The sequence below is a fragment of the Bubalus bubalis genome, chromosome 15 (genome assembly GCF_019923935.1).
Source record: "Bubalus bubalis isolate 160015118507 breed Murrah chromosome 15, NDDB_SH_1, whole genome shotgun sequence".
NCBI lineage: Eukaryota > Metazoa > Chordata > Mammalia > Artiodactyla > Bovidae > Bubalus > Bubalus bubalis.
Window position 1 is genome coordinate 5,090,357 of NC_059171.1, and position 23,576 is coordinate 5,113,932.

Consider the following 23,576-nt stretch of genomic DNA (forward strand, 5'->3'; position numbering starts at 1 on the left):
ATTATGATTTCTCAAAGAAGCGAAATAAGGAAATCACAAAACTAAATGCTGGACATGAGATTTGTAGAATTCTGAGTGTAGATATGGCTTCAGAAAGAACTGACTTCAGGTTAAGTACACACCAGACGAAAAGATTATGTGATGTTTCTATATGATTCTAAGTCAAGTGATTCCTTCATTATTTTTAAAAATAAATCATAGGTGATTTTTCTTCCAAATTTGATGTACAGATTCTTCATGAAAGCTAACTAGTTATAATACTGGAACAACCCCATTGGCCTTGATAATGGATGGAGGAATAACCAGAAGTGTCAGTTCTTATATGAGATACATCGTGTTTATAATAGAGCACACAAATGGTAGCAATGTTGGGCCATTTATTTTATCATAATATAAAATCCAGTTGTCATCTTAGCTGCATATTTGTCTTCAAGAGTAAGCAAATGAATTCTTAACATTTCATCTCAAGCTGCTCTTAGATCATTATATTTGAGTAATAGACATGATATTGCATCAGAATAATGTTGCAAATGAAAGCATTTAAGATTCTCGAATGTAAACCTAATGCCATTTAAAAGTATAGTACATAATAGACAAGAAGAAAGGGATAAAATGCTTTTTGGTCCAATTAAATGGAATAAAATGGGAAGGGATAAAAGTCATTAAGAAATCAAGTACGCCTTAATTGCAATGATAAGGAAGTCAATGCAATAGATTTGAATTTAAACACGTTTAGTGAACTTCCAGATTACTGTTTGAGTTCAACAGAAAGAAGAAAAAGATTTTGCATTCTGCAGAGTAAATTTGCAAGCAGGCTGTCTTGCTAGTATTGAAATAAACGTGTTTTTAAAGCTTGTTTTGTTGGATTATGTCAGAAGCAGAGCTGTGCTTCTTGAGGGAAGATGAGCTTCCTCTTGGGCTCATCAGAATGAAGCTCTCACTGTCCTGCCCTTCAGAGGTTGGGGTGGTCGGTTGTTCTGCTTGATGTGGACTTCTCTATCGCCTTCAGCATTTGCCCGCAGACAGCGGAACTGCGCCAGCTTGGGGGAATGATAACATGTTTAGAGAAGCAAAAGCTATTGATGTCACACAGAACACTTCTTTTTTTTTTCCCCCTAATATGATTGATGCAATGTTATTTAGAAAATCAGGTTGAAGACTGCAATGGTTTCACTGATGGAAAGGGAGGAAGCCAACAGTTCTTCCACATGTCTTTGCACCAAGCATTTGGCTTAAATTATCGATAACTGACTGGATTAGCATTCCAGCTTTCTCACACTTGGGTAAGAGACTTCCCTGCTTGGCGCCTCCGTTTCCATATGGCACTATTTCATTGTGTTTTGGTGAAGGCTAAATGGATCAACACAGATAAGGTTCTTAGAATGGCGTTTGGCATGTAGCTCTTATACCAACAGGTCACACTGCAGGTTTGCTGTGAGACTTGACTGACAGAATGTATGTAAGGCACCCGATGAAAAGAGCTGCTCCATCAATGACAGTTTTTATCATAATTATAAAAAATAGTTAATGAGATATTTTACAGAATATTGAAGAGCTTAAGCTTTAAAAAAGAATGAATAACCAATGTCAACAATCAAGGTATGCCACTCGAGAGTCACAGGTCCCCGAAGAGGTTGGATTTTTCCTTATTAAGGTGAAAAGAAGAGCAGGAATTCTGAATCTCTACATAGAGAAAAAAAAGTGCTTATAAATACACTCTACTTTTTGACTATTAAATAGACCTGATGTCACTAATAAATCTTTTCAGTTGAAAGGAAAAGGGAACTCTCCAAAATAGAATGGCAGTAATAATTGCTCTCAGTATGAATTGAACTGATATTCCTGCTTTGCACTTCCAATTCCCGCACGTGCCCCCCTGACACTCTACCTGTTCCGAGCTCGCACTGATGGTCTCTTTAAAGATGATCCAGGTGACACTCTCGTGAAGAGGAGGGTGAGTCAGTGAACCAGAGTAGGCCCAGTAATCCAGGGATGGAGGCAGGAGGACAGAGGGGTCGAAATTTGTGAATGGAGCTTTCTTGTTCTGAAAGAAAAAGATAAGCGATGTATCATTATGCCCTGATGTAAAATATTTACATCATTGCATATATGACATACATATTATTTGGTAGATAGGTCTTAGCAAAGAATTTAATCAATGTTTCTACTATATAGTATTGCATGATTGGTATGTTTGTGGTGGCTCAGCTGCCCATTAATGCAGGAGACACAGGTTTGATCCCTGGGTGGGGAAGATCCCCTGGAGAGGGACATGGCAACCCACTCCAGTATTTTTGCTGAAGAATCCCATGGATGGAGGAGCCTGGTGAGCTACAATCCATGGGGTCACAAAGAATCGGATACCACTTAGTGACTAAACAACAACATGTTTGTAGATATAAACAGTAAAAGTAACAGATGACTGAACATACGCTACACTAGAATTGTGACTGATCTATCTTCTTCCTTCTTCATTTGGCTAAGTATAAGCAAAGGTTAAACATTTTTTTATAATCTATATTCTTTATTCTTATTTCTTTACTGATTGGTCATATTGGTATATAAAAATAAATTGATATTCATATGTTAATATTTTATGTAGTCAACTTTATTAGAACTTGTGTATTAATTATGTTTATTTTGTAGTTTTCCAGGTGGTTGTTAATGATCATATCCTCTACACTTAAGGCAAAGGCATCCCACTCCAGTGTTCTTGCCTGGAGAATCCCAGGGATGGCAGAGCCTGGTGGTCTGCTGTCTGTGGGGTCGCACAGAGTCGGACACGATTGAAGTGACTTAGCAGCACACTTGATGATAGCTTTGTCTCTGTTTTTCTAATATTTATCCTAATATGTACTCATTTCTTTCCTTATTTAACTACATTGAATGGACAATCATTGGAATGTTCATCTGTGGTGGTCACAATTGACACCCTGGTCTTATTCTTGATTGAAATGAAAATGCTTCAAATATTTCACTACTAAGTTTGAAGCTTGTTTCAAATTTCTATTTGATATTCTTTCTTAAGTTCAGTTTAAATTTTAGAGGAGTATTTTTCTTTCTGTCTTTTACTCTTCAGGAATGGACATTGAATTTTAATCAAACATTTTTTCAAGCATCTAACAAGTGAAATTTGCTAACGTAATGAATTATATTGAGAGATAGTTTAATAATGAATCATCTTTGCATGCTTTTGGTAAATTCTACTAGTTTGAAAGCATGACTCTTTTAACATACTGTTGAATATGATTTTCTGTAATCTATTTTAATATTTCTTTTAGCTACACTGCTAAGTAAGATTGGCCTATGATATCCTTTTTGTGGTGTTCTTACCCAGTTTGTGCATTAGGTTTCATTAAATTAAATTGAAATAAAGGTTTTTTTGGTCCCCTAATCTAGGCAGTTTAGTTCAAAGTGGCATGATAGTTTATTAAAAGTTGTGTAACATTTCCCCATAAAGTGGTCTGGGCCTAGGGTTTCTTTTACTAGGTACATTTTTTTTAAACTCTTCTTTTCGACTTCTTTTTATATTATTGGTCTATTTAGACTTTCAACATATTTTGAGTCAGTTTCTCTACGTTTTCCTAGACATTCATCCGTGTGATCTAAATCTTCGAATTTGCTCAGGTAGTGGGGTACCGCTGACCCTTGAGCAATGTAGGGGTTGGGGTGCTGGCCTCTTGAGCAGTTAGAAATCCACGCATAAGTTTATGGTCGTCCCTCATAATCGTGGTTGTGCATCAGCAGGTGCATTTAAGGGGCCATCGTGTGGCGCTAGAGCAAGCATTTATCCAAAAAATAGTCCGCAGGTTACTGGACCTGTGCCGTTCAAACCCATGCTGATCTAGGGCCCACTGTACAAACTTCTCTCTTTTAAAACCTTCTAATGCATCCTTAGTTATGACCCATTTCCTTATTTGTAATAATTTATTGTATTTCTATTTTCCCCCCATCATTAAACGTGCCAAAAGTGTCTTTTTTGGTTGTTTTTTCCCCAAAGAATTAGTTTTTCACTTTATTGAAAAAATTTTACCTGTATTTGTTCATTTTCTTTCTTATTTTATTAATGTTTTATTTCATCTTAATCATTTCCTTCTACTTTCTTTTCATTTATCATCTTTTACATTCTTGAGTGCTTATTTATCTTTAAACATTCTCACTTTATAAAAGTGTAATTTTTTTGGACTCATCATGAACTAGATTTATTTTATATAAAGGTATGATAGTTCTACAAACTGTGAATGACAATGACAAATCTCTGACAATGATTTAACTCTTTATTATCAAAACGGTGAAGCTAAGGTTAAATATATCAGAACAACCCATCTTTTTCTAAGCTGACAGTGGGCATCATAATTATGATGTATGAAAAGGCTATGAAAACTATTCTTCTACAGGCTTCATCTTGCTAAAATAGATAAGCGGTAACTATGAAAAACGAAACTAAAATAAATCACTGCTCAGAGACCTCAGAAACCAGGAACGTGTAAGCAGCACCTTGATTTTCGGATTGGTGGTTTTGCTCAGGACTTCCTACTCCTCACATCAAATATCCAATTAAATGATTTCTGAGGTTCTGTAGATTCTTGTTCTCTGATTTAAACTAACTTAATGAGTCTATTTACCTTATTTTTAACTGCTTTTAGGGCATCAAGTACTTTCTGAAGGTTTGGGTTGGCCTGACCCACCTGGAGATTAAAAAAATAAAGTGTGAGATAAAAATGGTTACCAAGTAAAATCCTATTTAGTTACTTTAAAAAAAATTAAAACCAGTAATTGAAGAAAAGATATGCAAGTCAAAATACAGGAATTTAGCACAACTAAAATACAAAAGCAAACCTCTTTGGTCTGTTCTATTAATTCTAATCAGTAAAATGAATGGTATGTTACAAGTGTTCAATAAAAAGATTCACTAGAATTACTATAATTCCAAAAGTTAGTCACCCAAATATCCTGAATTTAATAGTAACTTCCCTATAGGACTTTTCAGAAGGGACTCTCCTACAGAAGATTTGAATCTTCCATATTAAATATCAGTTCAACTTTCTTTATGGGACAAAAGTCCTCTTCATATTTTTTTCTGATGAAAATTAAATTGATAAACTCCTGCCTCTGTGATGTACAAAGTTTAGAAGAAAAGTGAAAGGTGAGCTGAAAAATAAAAAAATTAGTGCCCCCATCAACACCTTCCCATTTCATCTCTGCCTGAAATGTATTTCTCTCTTCAGTAGGGGAAAGTCCAGTGGAACAAACGTATACCAGAGACCTGCTTGCTCACCTGTGCAGTCACTAGGAGACGGGCACACTTCAAAAAAGAGAGACGCAAACGTCCCGCTGCTCTATTTCACCCTAGTTTGCGGTCTGATTGGTAAGGAATAATTTTAGCAGAGCTCCGAGACGCTCTACGACTCACCTTCACCAAAACGCCAATCAATGCCAAACCATCAGCCTGCGAGGCAGCATCAGCGAAGCTGGGGTACTTGGCAGAATTCCAGTGAACTAAATGAAGCTAAAAAACATAGCGGGATGGAGCAGTTATTCACACCACAGCGAAGGGAAAAAGCAGGTTAGACCTTAACATGTTAATATATACAGATACATCTTGGCTTGGGTAGACAAAACTTGTGTGACCCTTTATCCAGGGCATGGGAAGGGCTATGTTTGCACTCTTAAGAAGGGTTTTCTTAAGAACATAGAGTTGAAGGGAGTGGGCACGTTGCAAATCCTGGAACCAGTAAGTAGAACTTGTTTTTTCCACAATATCATAACTATTCAATATTACTTCTTAAATCAAAACAAAAAAACCAAACACCTCTCTGTTTGGTGTGAGAAGATCAACTATTTCTGGCTAACTAGTTTGGAGACAAAAACTGAGATAATTTTCTAACTTGAGGTACCCGGTAACTTTGTGAGAAGGGGCTCCTGAGATGTCTGGATTGGTGGCCAAGGGCAGGTTCTCCTGAGCGGATCCAGACACCTTTCAAACCAACATCCCCTGCCTACGTTCTCTGTGAAACTCTAGCCCTGTATATCCAACCAAGTGCGTGTGCACGTCTTCCTGATGCTTTCTTGATATCTCCACGTGGATGTCTGATATGCATTTCAAACTTAACACAGCTAAACTAGGACTCTTGGCTTTCTCTTTTCCAGACTCGTTTCATTTTCCTGCTTTAGGAAAAGGCATCGCCTTCCATCTGACTGCTCAATGGAAAACTGCAGCCTTTATTCATTCTTACTCTTCTCCACTGGTTGGCATCCATCCTTCCGTGCAGCGCATAGATGTTACCCTTGCACTTAGTCCACAGCTTTAAGTCTTTGCATAACTGCTGATTTTCCTCTGGGAAGTCAAGTCAAAATGGCAGGATTTTGACTTGAATTATGGCTGAACTCAAATGCTACTCCTGAAAAAGTCTTTTTCTGACCATCTAATGTCAAGTGATCACCGGGTCGCTTGGATGACTCTAAACCAAAGCAGTCCTTTCCCCGCCACCCACATGTCTCCTCTCTGTCTCTGCTCTGTCTTTCTCCCCACCACTCCCTTCTCCTGGTCTCCCTCCCACCCTCCCTCCTACCCTCTCTCATACGCTGAACTTAGTGACTAGTGCCTGTCACCTCCAGCCTGGATTAACTTCACTTCTCTCAAATTAGATAAGAGATTCATCGATTCAGATTTCTTCAGTTCAGTTCAGTTCAGTCGCTCAGTCCTGTCCGACTGTGTGAGACCCCATGAACCGCAGCAGGCCAGGCCTCCCTGTCCATCACCCACTACTGGATTTCTTAGATACAACCAAATATCCTCCCCAGACATAATACTATTACTTATTTAGACTTTCAGCCCATTTGATTTCAGTCCACTTTCAATTTTATGAAAAATAAATAGGAAAAAACAAAACATGTAATAGATTTCTGTACCATTGAAAGTTCCTAGCCTGGCTTTCTAGTGTAACATAAAGTAAGTTTTAGTTGTATACTCTTGCCAAGTCTTCTCTCAAAATGAATACTACACATATACTCTGTACCTAACAATCCCTCTTACAAAAATGCCCTACACAATTGCTTTCACCAGTGTGTAAGATATTTGTACAAATGTATTTATTGCCCATTTTTTTTGGTAAAGAACAAAAAACAACAGCAGAATGAAATGCAAAAGGCATTGCAATTGTTCCTATGTAGGAGTTAGTTAATAAATTCTAACATATGCATACATGGAAATACCGTACAGACCTTAGGAATTCCTACTGACTTGGAAAAATGATCATGATCATTGGGAAATGAAAAAAAAAAGAAAAAAAAAAAGCATGTTGCAAAACTATGTGTATTACAGATCCATTCTACAAGAGTAAAACAAAAAAGCCAACCAGTCTGTATTGGTACAAACTTATTGAATAGTCATGCATACAAAGAACAAAAGTTTTTGTTTTCAGTCTCTGTACCCTCTGTTGAGAATTTGATGCACATTTCCTTGATTTCACTGTGGATATAGAGGCAGAATGTCTTGAACTGAATCACAGACTTCCATGTGGAGGCAAGTCAAGAGGACAGAGGGTAGTGGCCTGCTGCCAGGGAGCCCCAAACCCTCGTCTAGAGTATGCTGCTCGTTGTGATGACTCCTGAGGTTAAACTGGCCCTCTTAGTCGAATCTTAATGGAGTGCCTCGGCCTGGCTACACCTCTGCTGCGGGTGTGTGCACACTCTAACCTTTAAATGAGAAGAGAATGATGGTGTGTTCCCCCTGGGGCTCAGAGCATTAAAAGGACAGCAGCAACTCCCCTTGAGGATAGCCTGATGTCAGGCAGCAGTTTCTGAGACACTCTGAAACGTAAGCGGATTCTGAGGCTCAGGAGTTTGACTGCAAATTCACCTGCCTCCCTCACGTGAAATAATTTCCCCTATTGGCAAATGCAGTGTGTCACTGTTTAAGTTTAAATGAGCCTAGGAGTTCTTCACAGGCCCCAAAATGCTCATTCCTTTGGGCCATTGAAATTGTGTCTTAAGTGATAAGGGGGGCTTCCCTGGTGGTTCAGACAGGTAAAGAATCCTCCTGCAATGCAAGAGACCTTGGTTTGATCCCTGGGTGGGGAAGATCCCTTAGAGAAGGGATAGGCTACCCACTCCAGTAGTCTTGCCAGGAGAATCCCATGGACAGAGGAGCCTGGCGGGCTGCAGTCCATGGGGTCACAACGCATTGGACATGGCTGAGTGACTAACACACATCCACATGTTATAAGGGTGCTACCTCTGGGAGGACTCTGTGTAGCTCTCCCTCACTTACTAAGCTACATTACCTCTGCAGAAAATTTGGCTCCATCCACTAAGTGCTCAGAGCCACAGTCATCTGTGACGCCCCAGTGAAAATGGAACTGCCGCAGCCTGTAGCTTTCAGACAGAGGACCCCCTTTCAGCACTAGAAGAAAAAGGAAACTGGTATTAGTGTTACAATCATGAGCTCCAGCTTGTCTTTGCATTTACTACAAATTAACATTAAATTGGGGCGAGTAGAAATGAAAATAAACAGTAGTCCAAAGTTTCCGTCTTGTTGGTTTTTCCCCATGTCCACAATGATGGGCTTCAGATGTGCGGAGCACCTTAAGATAGTGCGTGAGTTCCATGGTTCTCAGCACATGGGCTATAATTTTATCTTTTCCTGTTTTCAGGAAAACATATTGGAAGATGAGTGAATTCTAGGATTAGAGGTCTTTCCTTGAATCTGCTTTAGTTTATAAGTTCATTCATTCTTTCAACAGACAGTAATGGACAGCATGCATTGTGATATCTAGCAATTTATTTTTAGTAACAAATCACTCTGCACATATCTTGTAACTGATCAAGATACAACAAGGTATTCTGACAGCGTTACTGAGAATCCCTAGCCAGGGACCAAAAGAAAGTTCCAGCAGGAGGGTAGGGTCACTTTTAAAATTTTAACACTAAAGGATCATTTTGCTTTTAGAGAGTCTATCCAACCATATGAGTAATAAAACGCACGTAGTACCAGACCTAATCCAATATTAACAAAGGACGTAGCCCCAAGATGTCTAAAACTTAGGCTCAGAACCTCGTAGGAAAGTGCTATGACTAACTTTGCCTTTTGACAGTAGAGCTGATTTATGAAATTGCCATTTAGTAAATTATTCAGTAAACAGTTTTGAGAATTTTCCTGTGAGCAAGAAAGTATGCTAGATTCTGGGAGATGAAGATAATTCAGTTACTATGATCTAATAGGGAGAGGGGAAGCTGGATAAAAATACTTATGCACAGAATGATTCCATGCAAGATACACCCAAGACCAGTTTTTTGTTTTTTGTTTGTTTGTTTTTTGGTACTGGTACCCAAGCACTTCATGAGCTGGTGATGGACAGGGAGGCCTGGAATGCTACGATTCATGGGGTTGCAAAGAGTTGGACACGGCTGAGCGAGTGAACTCAACTGAACTGAAGCACTTCATTGTTATGGAGCCATTTTCCTGGCCACAAAAAATAAGTATACTCTTCATCTGCATTTCTTCCCTAATGCACTCCTCCAACCTCATCTCAGTTAGAAAATATTTGCCTTTTCAGTTTTTACATTCATGATGATTCATAGACTTTTGTTAAAAAGTACTGTTTATTCGGAGGGTGTAAAGTTAGCATAAAGATATTGGAAACCAGAAGAGATGGAATAGAGTCACTGAGAAGGAGAAGGGCTGAAAAAAGACAGAGCTGGGAGTCCCCAGAATCATCTTTAACACTTGGAAATATTTTAAAACTTCAAGACACCTCAGTAGATGGCATCAATGCTACCCGTGTGCACCCACTGAACATGGGTGCTCGTGTTTCTGAAAGCCCTACTGTTTACATTTCCCCAGTAAAGTCAAAGACAAAAATTAGAAGGATCTTTTGGCTCACCTGATCTGTTATCACTGTCCTCAAAGTTTACATGAAAGGAATGTCCCACGTTGACGATTTCTTTGGCTGTGGCTGGATTGTAGGAGACACTGAGGGGTTTTAGAGAGGGATCATGCTTGGTTTCACTGGTTTTAATGTCGATAGGAGATTGGTTATTTCCATTTGCGATGGGGTACAGCTTGCCCCAGTGTTCAGGACCTACCAGGACAAACATGATTACAATCAAAACTGATCTAATGCTTGAGTCCAAGTTTTAGGGATATAATTTTACTAGATTAGGATTTATTCAGGTATCTCAAATGGTATTCTGGTTAGCTTAATGGAAATCCAAGGTTTGAGAACACCCCTTTTCTATGCTACACTGGCAAATAGTGTCTTTGTCAACAGAAGTTACATTGTCTATGGGATCAGACTATACATATTTTGCTGTTCGCAATAGACCTGTCTATACATAGGGAGGGAGAGAGGCTGAGAGGGAGAGAGGAGAACAGAGGCAGAATACATTTTGTAGACAATCATGGGCCCTAAGGACAACTGTTGAGAATGCATGCAAAGCTGGTATAAGTCAAAGGCACTTCAAACCATTAATCTATGACTTTACCGTTATTTTAAGGGCTCAATATCTCTTTTCCTGGAAAAGGGAAGAAGCCGTTATTTGATCTACATGAGGAGAAGAATGCTTACCTTTTTCACCATCATATCCCCAGTCAGGACTTGCCATGATCTTCTACTTAGTTTTCTTTTCCTGAACAAAGAGAATACCTGGAATAACTGACTGTAACTGAGTGTGCGATAGACAACTGAAACCACAGTTCGCAGGGTTTTTATAGAAAGTCTCTGCCCTTGTGCATGTGTGTTAGTCACTCAGCCCACTATTTCATCATCCTTATCTATCAGGAAGTATATGCATGTTAAAAAAAAGATACTGTTTATAAAAGCTCACAAAGGTAAGGTCAATTCCAATTGCTTTATTCTCTTATATTGTTAAAGAGAAATATCAAAATCTTAGCTTCTGCAAAACCAAGCCCTGTTATTCTCATGTTAGTAGAAGATATGGCTGAGTTATCACACATGATGCTTTGAATTTCTAGTTAAAAAGGACTGTGCATTTGAGATTCCCAGCTTTTACCCTTGATGGACATTTAAGCAATACTAGCAACAGGAATTGAGTCAGGAGAATAATTTGCATATTTACAGGCAGATCAGAACCAATATCATGATGTTAATTTAAAATCAGATAAGAGAACCACTAATCATTTGTAAGCAGAGACATTACTTTGCCAACAAAGGTCCGTCTAGTCAAGGCTATGGTTTTTCCTGTGGTCATGTATGCATATGAGAGTTGGACTGTGAAGAAGGCTGAGCACCAAAGAATTGATGCTTTTGAACTGTGGTGTTGGAGAAGACTCTTGAGAGTCCCTTGGACTGCAAGGAGATCCAACCAGTCCATCCTAAAGGAGATCAGCCCTGGGATTTCTTTGGAAGGAATGATGCTAAAGCTGAAACTCCAGTATTTGGCCACCTCATGCGAAGAGTTGACTCATTGGAAAAGACTCTGATGCTGGGAGGGATTGGGGGCACGAGGAGAAGGGGATGACAGAGGATGAGATGGCTGGATGGCATCACTGACTAGATGGACTTGAGTTTGAGTGAACTCTGGGAGTTGGTGATGGACAGGGAGGCCCGGCTTCTGCAATTCATGGGGTGACAAAAAGTCTGACATGACTGAGCGACTGAACTGAACTGAGTCATTTGTAATACATTGGGTTTGCAGTTTGTAGTATATTGTAAATTCTTAGGGAAAAACGCAAGCTTTTTGGCCAACTCAATATATTATTGCTGACAGTACATTTCAAAGACATACAAGGTGAGAGTTAAGTTCCCCATTTTTGAGCAGTATTGGAATTCACAAATGGAGATTTGTTTTATGTGTGAGCACGGTCGTTTCCAACTCTTTGCAACCCCCTGAACTGTAGCCCGCCAGGCTCCTCTGTATGGAATTCTTCCAGGCACGAATATTGGAGTGGGTTGCCATTTCTAACTCCAGGGGATCTTCCTGGCCCAGGGGTTGAACCTGTGTCTCTTGCATCTTCTACATTGGCAGGTGGATTCTTTACCACTGCTGCTGCTGCTGCTAAGTCACTTCAGCTCTGTCGGACTCTGTGCGATCCCACAGACAGCATCCCCCAGGCTCCTCTGTCCCTGGGATTCTCCAGGCAAGAACACTGGAGAGGGTTGCCAGTTCCTTCTCCCTAGAGCCACCATAAATGGAGAACATTTTATTAAGACTGAAATTACATACAGCACAATACTTTTTTACACATCAAATATTCAAATAGAAGCCTTTCTTTAGTATAGTTCTATACAATCTATAGGAAAAAACCCCCAAACAAATATGCCTAATGCAGGAGATTAAGGGTCATGAGGGTTCGATCCCCGTGTTGGGAAGATCCCCTGGAGGAGGAAACGGCTACCCACTCCAGTCTTCTTGCCTGGAAAAATTCCACGGACAGAGGAACCTCATGGACTATACAGCCCATGGGGTCCCAAAGAGTGAGGCATGACTGAGCGCTCACATACGCATACGATTTATAGGGCATTTTCATATTATTTTACCATCAACACCATACATAAAAATCCTATACAATGAATTATCATTTTGCAGCTGAGAGAAGTTGAGGGGTTCACCACAACCAGGGAGAAGCCAAGACTCCAGCCTCCACGTCTAGTTGCTTTCTTTGCCTCCATCTCCGCTGAAGGCCCCACTGGCCAAGCCAGGAGGTGTGGGAGTCGTACCTGCTTCCATATTCGTGTACTGTGAGCTCCCTGGGCTTTCTGAAGGAATTGGGTCTGTCACAGCTCTTAGCCAGGCTTATCAGAGCCACGTTTTCTGCCCCTTTGGGTGCTGACAGCCCACCGGCTCAGACGTAGAATGGGAAGACACCTGAGTTTCCATTCCTCACTTTAGTAAGTGGAAAGAATGATTACGTAAAGGGAACTTTTAAAAGATACCATTTATTGAGGGTCCAGGATATCTCAAATGCTATGCTAAAAGCTTATACGCAGCAAATAATTAATTCTCACAATAACCCAATCCGGCATCAACATTTGTATTCCACACAGGAAGAAACTGAAGACAACATCCCAGGGTTATAAATGCTTGTAAGTGGATGTGTACATTGGGTCAGGCGAGGGTTTAAACCTAGATCTGTTTGTTTCCAAAGCTTGTCTTCTTCCTTGACTTTCCACTGTCAACAAATACCCCTTAATCTCCACTTGATTCTGTTTGCAGAAGGACTGACTTGGTGGATCCAGACTAATCTGTCTCAAGATGACCAACAGTCAGTGTTGACCCTTCAGATCAGATCAGATCAGATCAGTCGCTCAGTCATGTCCGACTCTGTGCGACCCCATGAATCGCAGCACGCCAGGCCTCCCTGTCCATCACCAACTCCCGGAGTTCACTCAGACTCACGTCCATCGAGTCAGTGATGCCATCCAGCCATCTCATCCTCTGCTGTCCCCATCTCCTCCTGCCCCCAATCCCTCCCAGCATCAGAGTCTTTTCCAATGAGTCAACTCTTTGTATGAGGTGGCCAAAGTACTGGAGTTTCAGCTTTAGCATCATTCCTTCCAAAGAAATCCCAGGGCTGATCTCCTTTAGGATGGACTTGTTGGATCTCCTTGCAGTCCAAGGGACTCTCAAGAGTCTTCTCCAACACCACAGTTCAAAAGCATCAATTCTTTGGTGCTCAGCCTTCTTCACAGTCCAACTCTCATATCCATACATGACCATAGGAAAAACCATAGCCTTGACTAGACGGACCTTTGTTGGCAAAGTAATATTTCTGTTTTTGAATATGCTATCTAGGTTGGTCATAACTTTCCTTCCTAGGAGTAAGCATCTTTTAATTTCATGGCTGCAGACACCACCTGCAGTGATTTTGGAGCCCCAAAAAATAAAGTCTGACACTGTTTCCACTCTTTCTCCTTCTATTGTCCATGAAGTGATGAGACCAGATGCCATGATCTTCGTTTTCTGAATGTTGAGCTTTAAGCCAACTTTTTCACTCTCCACTTTCACTTTCATCAAGAGGCTTTTGAGTTCCTCTTCACTTTCTGCCATAAGGCTGGTGTCATCTGTATATCTGAGGTTATTGATATTTCTCCCGGCAATCTTGATTCCAGCTTGTGTTTCTTCCAGTCCAGCGTTTCTCATGATGTACTCTGCATAGAAGTTAAATAAACAGGGTGACAATATACAGCCTTGACATACTCCTTTTCCTATTTGGAACCAGTCTGTTGTTCCATGTCCAGTTCTAACTGTTGCTTCCTGACCTGCCTACAGATTTCTCAAGAGGCAGATCAGGTGGTCTGGTATTCCCATCTCTTTCAGAATTTTCCACAGTTTATTGTGATCCACACAGTCAAAGGCTTTGGCATAGTCAATAAAGCAGAAATAGTTGTTTTTCTGGAACTCTCTTGCTTTTTCCATGATCCAGCAGATGTTGGCAATTTGATCTCTAGTTCCTCTGCCTTTTCTAAAACCAGCTTGAACATCAGGAAGTTCACGGTTCACATATTGCTGAAGCCTGGCTTGGAGAATTTTGAGCATTACTTGACTAGCATGTGAGATGAGTGCAGTTGTGCGGTAGTTTGAGCATTCTTTGGCATTGCCTTTCTTTGGGATTGGAATGAAAACTGACCTTTTCCAGTCCTGTGGCCACTGCTGAGTTTTCCAAATTTGCTGGCATATTGAGTGCAGCACTTTCACAGCATCATCTTTCAGGATTTGGAATAGCTCAACTGGAATTCCATCACCTCCACTAGCTTTGTTCATAGTGATGCTTTCTAAGGCCCACTTGACTTTACATTCCAGGATGTCTGGCTCTAGGTGAGTGATCACACCATCGTGATTATCTGGGTCATGAAGATCTTTTTTGTACAGTTCTATGTATTCTCGCCACCTCTTCTTAATATCTTCTGCTTCTGTTAGGTCCCTACCATTTCTGTCCTTTATCAAGCCCGTCTTTACATGAAATGTTCCTTTGGTATCTCTGATTTTCTTGAAGAGATCTCTAGTCTTTCCCATTCTGTTGTTTTCCTCTATTTCTTTGCATTGATCGCTGAAGAAGGCTTTCTTATCTCTTCTTGCTATTTTTTGGAACTCTTAAGGTGTTGACCCTTAGGTTACTTTATTTTAGATTTAGAGTCTCAGGTTGCCCAGAAGCTCATAGAGGGATAGAAATAGGCTATGCTTTGTCAGTTATTGCTCTTATTTCTTCGTTCAGTTGCTAAGTTGTGTCTAGTTAAGATGCCTGCTGACTGATACTTTGTTAAAAGTAACTTTAAGTTGAACTACTGTATTAATCAACCTATTTGAAAAGAGATAACTCCCTTTTTATTTCATGATTACATGACAATTCATCACATGAATGTTTAACACTCATATAGGAATGGTAATTTGTTTAAAGTTTAGGCACAAAATTGGCTTGAATCCTAACCATTATGACCCTTTATTCGATTATGTAGCTAGGGTGTGTTTGTTTACGACCGCAAGCAGAAAGCTATATAGAGAAAGATGTACAATTTAATGAGCATCTGTGGTTTACGTCCTGACACGCCTCTCATTTACTTTCATCAGTTTTTCTGCTTACAAACGTCACCTTTCAGCTTAATATCGGTACTAAATCCAAATGGCTCCCTTTGTGTTCCTTCCACTTTCACATGTAGTGTCTTCACAGGACATTTTTCTAAGCCTATAATCTTTGGACTGCTCTTGCATACCAAAGAGTTTAGTCTACACTGAACTCTGCTCTTCTGATTTAAACAGTTTATTCCTTAAAAACCATCAAGGATGCAAGCACATATGTAGAAGGTTTCCCAAGCCCTGTCAGAATATTCCAAAGAAATCCATAGGTACTTGGAACTGAAGCAGGAGCAGGTAAGCTGATGGAAAAACATATATATTTTTAACAGTACTGTAAAACTGCATAAATCAATTTTGATAGAGTATTGGTTAATTGATAACATTTAGAAGTATCAAGCTATATGTCAAGAAAATGGAGAAAATAGGAATAAAATATTGTAGTATTTTAAAAAAAAATTTTAAATGTTGAAAGAATGATGTGCAGAATGTTTAATTTTAACAATTACATTGGTTTAATTTTCAAATTTGATGAAAATGTATTAATTGGCTGGGGGAGAGGGAAGAAAGATTGCTTTCTTAACCTTCTAAAATGGGAATTTTAGAAGTCAAATATTTACTGAAAAAAACTTAAAGCTAAAATGTTGATATTATCTTTACTCTTAAACCATATGCCCTAATTTTATCTCTTGACCATTCTTGCAGCAAACACACAAACAAAAAGAACTATAAAGAGGCTAAAAGATTTACTGTGGTTCCTAAGATGGCTGGATGGCATCACCGACTCAGTGGACATGAGTTTGGGTGGACTCTGGGAGTTGGTGACGGACAGGGAGGCCTGGCCTGCTGAGGTTCATGGGGTGGCAAAGAGTCAGACATGACTGAGCATCTGAACACAAAGATTTACTGTGATTAAGGTCAGCTAGTTCACGATGCACACACTTAGGAGTATTGCAATAGGCTAGAAAAAAAACTATGGGTCACTGAATAAGATTAAAAACGATGATGTAATTCAGTTCTCACAGTAGACTTGGGGTTAGGTTAGTCTCACTCCACTTTTAAAGAGGAATGACTGAGGCTCAGAACATTCCAGTGGACAAGGCAGGATTTGAATCTAAAACCCAAAAACACATCCTCTTCCCTATTTTATCACATGATCGTCTTTAACAGGCTGTCCATAGAAGGTTTGCTTTAAACTTTCTGAGTGCCGAAGAACTGATGCTTTTGAACTGTGGTGTTGGAAAAGACTCTTGAGAGTCCCTTGGACTGCAAGGAGATCCAGCCAGTCCATTCTGAAGGAGATCAGCCCTGGGATTTCTTTGGAAGGAATGATGCTAAAGCTGAAACTACTTAGGCCACCTCATGAGAAGAGTTGACTCATTGGAAAAGACTCTGATGCTGGGAGGGATTGGGGGCAGGAGGAGAAGGGGACGACAGAGGATGAGATGGCTGGATGGCATCACTGACTCCATGGACATGAGTCTGAGTGAACTCCGGGAGTTGGTGATGGACAGGGAGGCCTGGTATACTGCGATTCATGGGGTCGCAAAGAGTCGGACATGACTGAGCGACTGAACTGAACTGAACTGAACTGAATAGCTGATGACATTTATTTATTGAGTAGCATCAATTAACTTTACCGAAGATAATTTTAGGGCCCTAAAATGTAGAGACATTTTCTCAGTGTTTCACAAAATTTGAAAACCAGTTAAGGCGACTCTATATTTTAAAGTCTTAATGTTTCTTATCTGAGTTTTTTTCTCCTAGTCTCTTAAATGAACATTTTCCTCTGATTCCTACTTTCATATTTTAAAATTGAGAACATGAACTATTATGAGGGCAAGTAAATTATGATGAGTTCCAAGTTTAAATTTATAATTAAAAATAGTTCTTTGGTAGAGAAGGAACTAAGAATGGGAAAGAATGATGTCTCATTATGGTAGAAATCCATTAAATGCCACTGAAGAGAAATTCCTAAAGACAGTAGCAGTTCTATAATGCTTAGTGTTCCATAGGATACGTGGATTTCCTGGGACCCATATTTTCCCTAAAATAAGGAAATATACATAGTGAAAATCAAGTGTCATGTTTATTAAATTGGCATAACTCTCACATCGCTTCTTAATTTCCCAGCTTCTCCAGAATTGATATTGTTTAGGGGACAAGAGAAAGCTTAATTCTAGCAGAGAAGTGGGACATGGAAAATGGTAATATTAGCTCGGACATTTCTGCAGTAAGACAATTGGAAATTCTGCTGAATCAGTTTAAATGGCTGGATTATTTCTTCCAGACTTGTCTTCCTCTCCCCTTGTAACCAGCTGTTTTACCAGCTTCATCCTTTCCAATGAAAGTCCATGTCCACCCCTACCACGCTTATTCCCATTTTAGGACTTTGCACTTGCTCTCCCCTCTGTCTGGATTTCTCTGTATCCAGATCTTTCCACAGGCTCAGATATCACCTTCTCAGAGACAGGTTTCCTGACCTCCAAACTGAACATATTGCCCAGCTCTCAGTCACTCTATTACTTCCTTCCATCTTAGGTCTTTCATTACATTTGTTGCATCTTGATATTATTCATTCTTTTCCATTCTGAAATTTATTTGTTTACTTGCTTAATACCTATAACCATCTCTATAGTGACACCTTGATAACAATGGGCTATGTTATTGTTTTTTTATCTCCCTATGTTAACTTTAATTATAACATGCCTGGTAAATAGTGGTGTTCAATAAACAGTTTAGAGACAACTATTAAGTGATCATTTTGAACTTTAATTATTGTATTTTTATAAAGACTTGGAAGAATAGAACCCTCATCGGGAACTGCTGCTGCTACTGCTAAGTCGCTTCAGTCGTGTCGACCCCATAGACGGCAGCCCACCAGGCTCCCCCCTCCCTGGGTTTCTTCAGGCAAGAACACTGGAGTGGGCTGCCATTTCCTTCTCCAATGCATGAAAGGGAAAAGTGAAAGTGAAGTCGCTCAGTTGTGTCCAACCTCTAGCGACCCCATGGACTGCAGCCCACCAGGCTCCTCCATCCATGGGATTCTCCAGGCAAGAGAACTGGAGTGGGGTGCCATTGCCTTCTCCATCATCAGGAACTATGCCCACCCAAATGCACTGGTCTGAACTCAGGTGTGAATGAGCTTTGCTGGAGGTAAACTCATGTTCATATTTGGAACTCAGAAAACAGAGCTTTCCCTTTTCACTTCTATTAATGGAGGAATGAAGTGACCCTTCTGTGTCTGTCAGTCACTGCTGGGGGAGTGAGAACGTTGGTCTGTATAAGTGTCAAATTTTTTGATACATTGTAAGTGTCAAAACTTAACTCCTGAAATGTGGTTTGAAGTTTTGACATACAAATTTCATAAATCCATGACTCTTAAAGAAAAACTTTTAACTTGATATTTCCTGCATTGGAACATTTTATTTTTATTTCTGAAGGCAGTTTTAAAATTCACTAATGAATATTTTTCTAATAACCAAGTCAACCAAAGTGACTATTTTAATCCACAGCATAGAGGCTCTGGTTTCTTACAATTTCTTGCTTTTGAAAACATTACATTTTAAATATGTCTAGTTGATTGTTATACATGTTAAAAATCATTGATTGGAAAGATATATCCTGAATACACTGAAAATATAGGCTTATGCACTTTAAAGCTAATTGTTGAGCCTCTTCTACTAGATGAATGGGTAAGCAGGTTGAGCAGGTTAAGTGTGTTATCCTTGTTTATTTTTAAAACAGACAAAATAATATTTATGTCTTATCTCCTATAATGTTTAGGGAATTAATGAACTCCTCTATAGCAGATGACATAGTTAAACAGTATTTTTCATCTAAAAAGAAAATAGTATGTATAATGCTTTACAAACCTTAAAATACTGCACAAATGTAAATGATTAACTTCAGCCTCAAAAAAGTTTGATTTTTAACTCTCAGGTAAATACATAATATAAATACATGAAATTAAGTAAAATAATTCAAGTGATTGCATGTGGCCTGAAATTCAAAAAGTTGTGTAACAGAAATCTGCTTGCTACAGATTAAAGTAAATCCCACATGTAAACACAAAAGGAGATAAGTTCTCAAACTTAAATATTAAGGGGGTGAAAGTCAGTCACATCAATTGCCTTGTAATATCTTTCATGCAAACTTTGTTGGGGTCCATCTACCAAAAAGTTATTTGAAGAGCTAAAAACATTTTTTCCTGACTTCCCAAATAATTCTGTTAGCTCTCAAACCATTTTTATCAAAGGCTAGATTTCTAAAACAAGTTTGCAACTGAATACGTCCTCTCTTGATCCTGTGGTTTGTAACATGCAGGCTGTAGATCACTGGCTTTGGAGTCACGGACACGAGAGTGAAAATGCACATGCATGTCTCATCACGTCCCTTACTTTTGGGAGATGACCCGAGCCAGTCTGGACTGCTAACAAACTTCAAGATCTTTCAGGGGCGTTGCATTAGTGGTATTGCATTAGTGGTATTGTAGGAGGAGGCAATGGCACCCCACTCCAGTGTTCTTGCCTGGAGAATCCCAGTGATGGGGGAGCCTGGTGGGCTGCCGTCTATGGGGTCGCTCGGAGTCAGACACGACTGAAGCAACTTAGCAGCAGCAGCAGCATTAGTGATATTGCAGCCTTTTCAGATGCATCTGGGGGCTATAGGAATCAGCCTTCACAATCTAACTAACGAAAGATATACTTCAATGAAAACATCTCTGATCAAATACATTTAGACACTTTTGCAAACATTCTTTTAAGAGAAATGTCATCTTCCTGACATGCCTTCCACCTTTAGGAAGAATACAAATATTAGCAGCCACTGAAAGAAATATTTACTTTTTTACTAGCTTTTAATCTCTCTAAGATTTTAAAAATCCTTTGAGCCTTTTACTAGTTCCTGACTTCAGAAAAGAAAACCTTTTTTCCATTCTTTTCTTTTTTTATGCTTTTTTATCTATTGGGTCAACATGCTAACAACAACAGAGTGATAGCTTGCTCTGCAGGGGATTTTGAATCGAGTGTTCAAGTCAGGTCCATGATTAAGTGAAGACAAGCCTAATAACCAAATGCCTTTTAGTAGTGGAAATATCCACGGCTGCATGCCGGAGGCTGCCATTTTAATTTACTGTTAACTGATCCTTGTCTTCCTGAGGCTACCAAAGGAGAGTGGCAAGACCACCACCTGAAATATTGGGGTGCAGAGGGACTTGGACTGCTCGGAGAACGCACGTTGCCGGGATTCTGCTTATTGATCTTAAGCGAGCGAAAGCAGCCACCTAATGGGGACGAAGCCATTCTATTAGCACGATGCTCCCGAGGGCTCTAAAGACTGTCATTTGCTTCACAGCTGTTTCAGTCATTAGCATTAACCAAAACTTGTCTATCCCAATTTCTCTGAATCATTGCATTATTTATTTTGAACTGGTTTAATGATAGTACTCTCTTGAAGGTTTTTCTTTTTGTATCAGGATTAGAGATACAGGCACATAGCTGATGCACACTAAAACACAGCTGTGATTTTCTCCACTGAGTGTAGTGCTGATGATGGGAAACCTCGTGGACTGTGGTTAACTTGCACAGGAGAGTTAAATGCCCCTGACACTCTTTCAGCGCCCACACTTCCAACGTGTCTTTGGATAAACCAAGCTCCGCATGACTTCAACTCCCTGTTTCCAGTGTAGCTGGTAAACATATTTCTACATTCACGCAAAAGTCTACTTTATTTCTTCTAGTCCTAAGGGTGAAGGATGAGAGCACAGGATGGACCATAATATATCCTCCTCTCTTCTATTCCTAGGGCTAAAAGAAGAAAGAGAAAATTTACATTAGAATCCCTACAACAGGATTTCAGAAAAGATTCTTGTCCTTTGCACCAAAGGCCAAATAGCAAGATTTTAATGAAAGTCCCTTCAGGTCTTGTCTCCTATATTCAGATTATTTGTTTAGTTGTTATTATTTAAATTTCTGTTTAGTTGCTGTTATTTAAATTTCTCAGTTGTGTCTGACTCTTTGCGACCCCATGGACTGTAACCCTCCAGGCTCTTCTGTCCATGGGATTCTCTAGGCAAGAATCCTGGAGTAGGGTACCTTCTCCTCCTCCAGGGGATCTTCCCAACCCAGGGATCAAACCCATGTCTCTTACATATCCTCCATTGGCAGGCAAATTCTTTCCCACTAGTGCCGCCTGGAAAGCCCTGAGGCAAATGAGAGCTACCTAAATACGGAACTTACATTAAGCTGATCTCTAAGAAGGACTTGGCCATAAGTGAAGGCTTTTAAGGACTCTTAAGTATCTCTGATAAAATGCTCCTCCTTTAGCAATGACTCCTTGGCAAGAGTGCTCAGGGTCCTTGCCTGCGGTTTCTTATGGCTCCTTTTTGGGACCAGAAAATGTTGGAGAGGTTAGCCAAGCAGCAGTTCTCAACTGTGACTTGAAAGGCCTTGGGTTTCCAAAGGTCATGGTTGAGAGTGAAAAGACGATGACTGCATTCCCTTATACCTCGTTTACCTGGGCGGTGGCAGAGCTGCTTAATATGCAATACTTGGGGAGTGAGTTAACAGTCCTAAATCGTTGAAGACTGCCCGGGGCTGTGCCTTTGACTACTTGGGAAAGTTCCACATAACCTTTGTGCAGCTGCCTGATGATTACAAAATGAGGGGATGACATGTTGGCTAGCGCCTTAGTTTTCCATCATCACCTGGGAGGCAGCCGGAACCAGTCTGGTGAGAAAGAACTCCAGGAAAAACCTCCCCAGCTTCATGTCAATAATGCTTTTGAAATGGACCCCACAGAGTCCAAAGGACTCCTTAAGGGCCCCAGTGGCTGAGAACCAAGCTCCACTTAGCATGAAGTTCATGTGCGTGGACCTCCTAGAACAAACAGGGCTGATTTTACACAGTGATTAGATCTAAGAAGATGAATTCCTCCTGTTGCCGATTTCAGGGGGTGCTAGCTGGCTGGGTTTAGGTGTGACATTCTTACGAAGTGGTCTGTTGTTCCTCTTGTTCCAGGCTCCAAGAGTGCTCAGATCTCTGTCGGCAGAGTTGGACAGGATTCCACTGTGCAGTTGCTCACAGCTGGTTCCAGCTGTTGCTGCATGTTTTGACCCTGTTTTTGGTGAAGATTGTGTTTCCAGTCCTTCCTCTCCCCGCTTACAATCCTACACAAACAGTGTCGTGTGGTTTGCTGGGGAAGCTGATAGTATTCGTAAAGGCCAGTGGCTCCTTCCAAAGGCACACCGACTATTCATATAAAGTTACTTCTGCAAATAAAGCTGTTTACTTTGGTTGCCATCTCTTTAAAAGAATCACTTTAAAATGAGAGGTGGCAAATAAAACTTTGCTGAAGGTTTCAAGTCCTTAGAACACAAAGTTGGAATGATGAGGAAGAAAGGAATGATCATCTAACAGCAGCTAGACGTCATGAAGCTTGAAGAAAACATAGGGTGCCTTTTATTAGATCAAATATTAGCAGCAGCGTTCTGGCATGGAGAACATGCCTTCTGCATGAGATGCGTATGACGTCCACTCAGAAAGCAGCTCAGCGGGGAGAGCAACGCCAACCGTAATAGACGTGACCTTTCAGTGCGTTGACCGTCGGCATCACGGGAGGGTAATCCTAGATCACCCATGTTTCCATTTGGATGGAGCAAAGACTGACAGGGCAGGTGTCCTGCCTCAAGCAACAGATTTATGGCCTGCTCTCGGTCTCCTTCCTGCTTGCCTCTTTCAAAGTGAGCTGGAAAGTCCAGCTCTTTCCATTCCCTCTGCAGGGAACCTAGAGGTGAGGCAGCATTATATGATTTTTGTCAGGCTCCTGTTGAGCCAGTGCAAAGATGGATGATAAACGGAGGACCTGAGAGATTTTTAAGTCTACTAGATTTAGGAGGATTGAAATACAGCTACGGACAAGCCTTGAATTGCAGTGTCTACACAAAGCAAAATTGAGCCCAGCTTAATCCCCTCATCACAAAATGAACAAAGCGTAAGAAAAATGGTACCATGGCAGTCGGGCACCAAGACTTCTGGTTGTTGCAA

General features: G+C 40.2%; 1 protein-coding gene and 1 long non-coding RNA gene across 2 annotated transcripts; one reads left to right on the forward strand and one right to left on the reverse strand.

Annotated features, from left to right (window-relative positions):
• Positions 1-360: 360 nt before the first annotated feature.
• LOC102416207 (carbonic anhydrase 1) lies at positions 361-10,113 on the reverse strand. The gene is made up of 6 exons (XM_045162771.1): positions 9,885-10,113; positions 8,286-8,404; positions 5,414-5,509; positions 4,626-4,688; positions 1,889-2,044; positions 361-1,040 (listed from the first exon to the last, which is right to left on the reverse strand). The coding sequence occupies exons 1-6, from the start codon at positions 10,096-10,098 to the stop codon at positions 924-926; spliced, it is 765 nt and encodes a 254-aa protein (XP_045018706.1). The 5' UTR covers positions 10,099-10,113; the 3' UTR covers positions 361-923.
• Positions 10,114-15,075: 4,962 nt separating this feature from the next.
• Positions 15,076-22,828, forward strand: LOC123464938. Its single transcript, XR_006640027.1, has 2 exons — positions 15,076-15,828; positions 22,551-22,828. It is a non-coding gene; the product is annotated as an uncharacterized LOC123464938 (long non-coding RNA).
• The last annotated feature ends 748 nt before the right edge of the window (positions 22,829-23,576 follow it).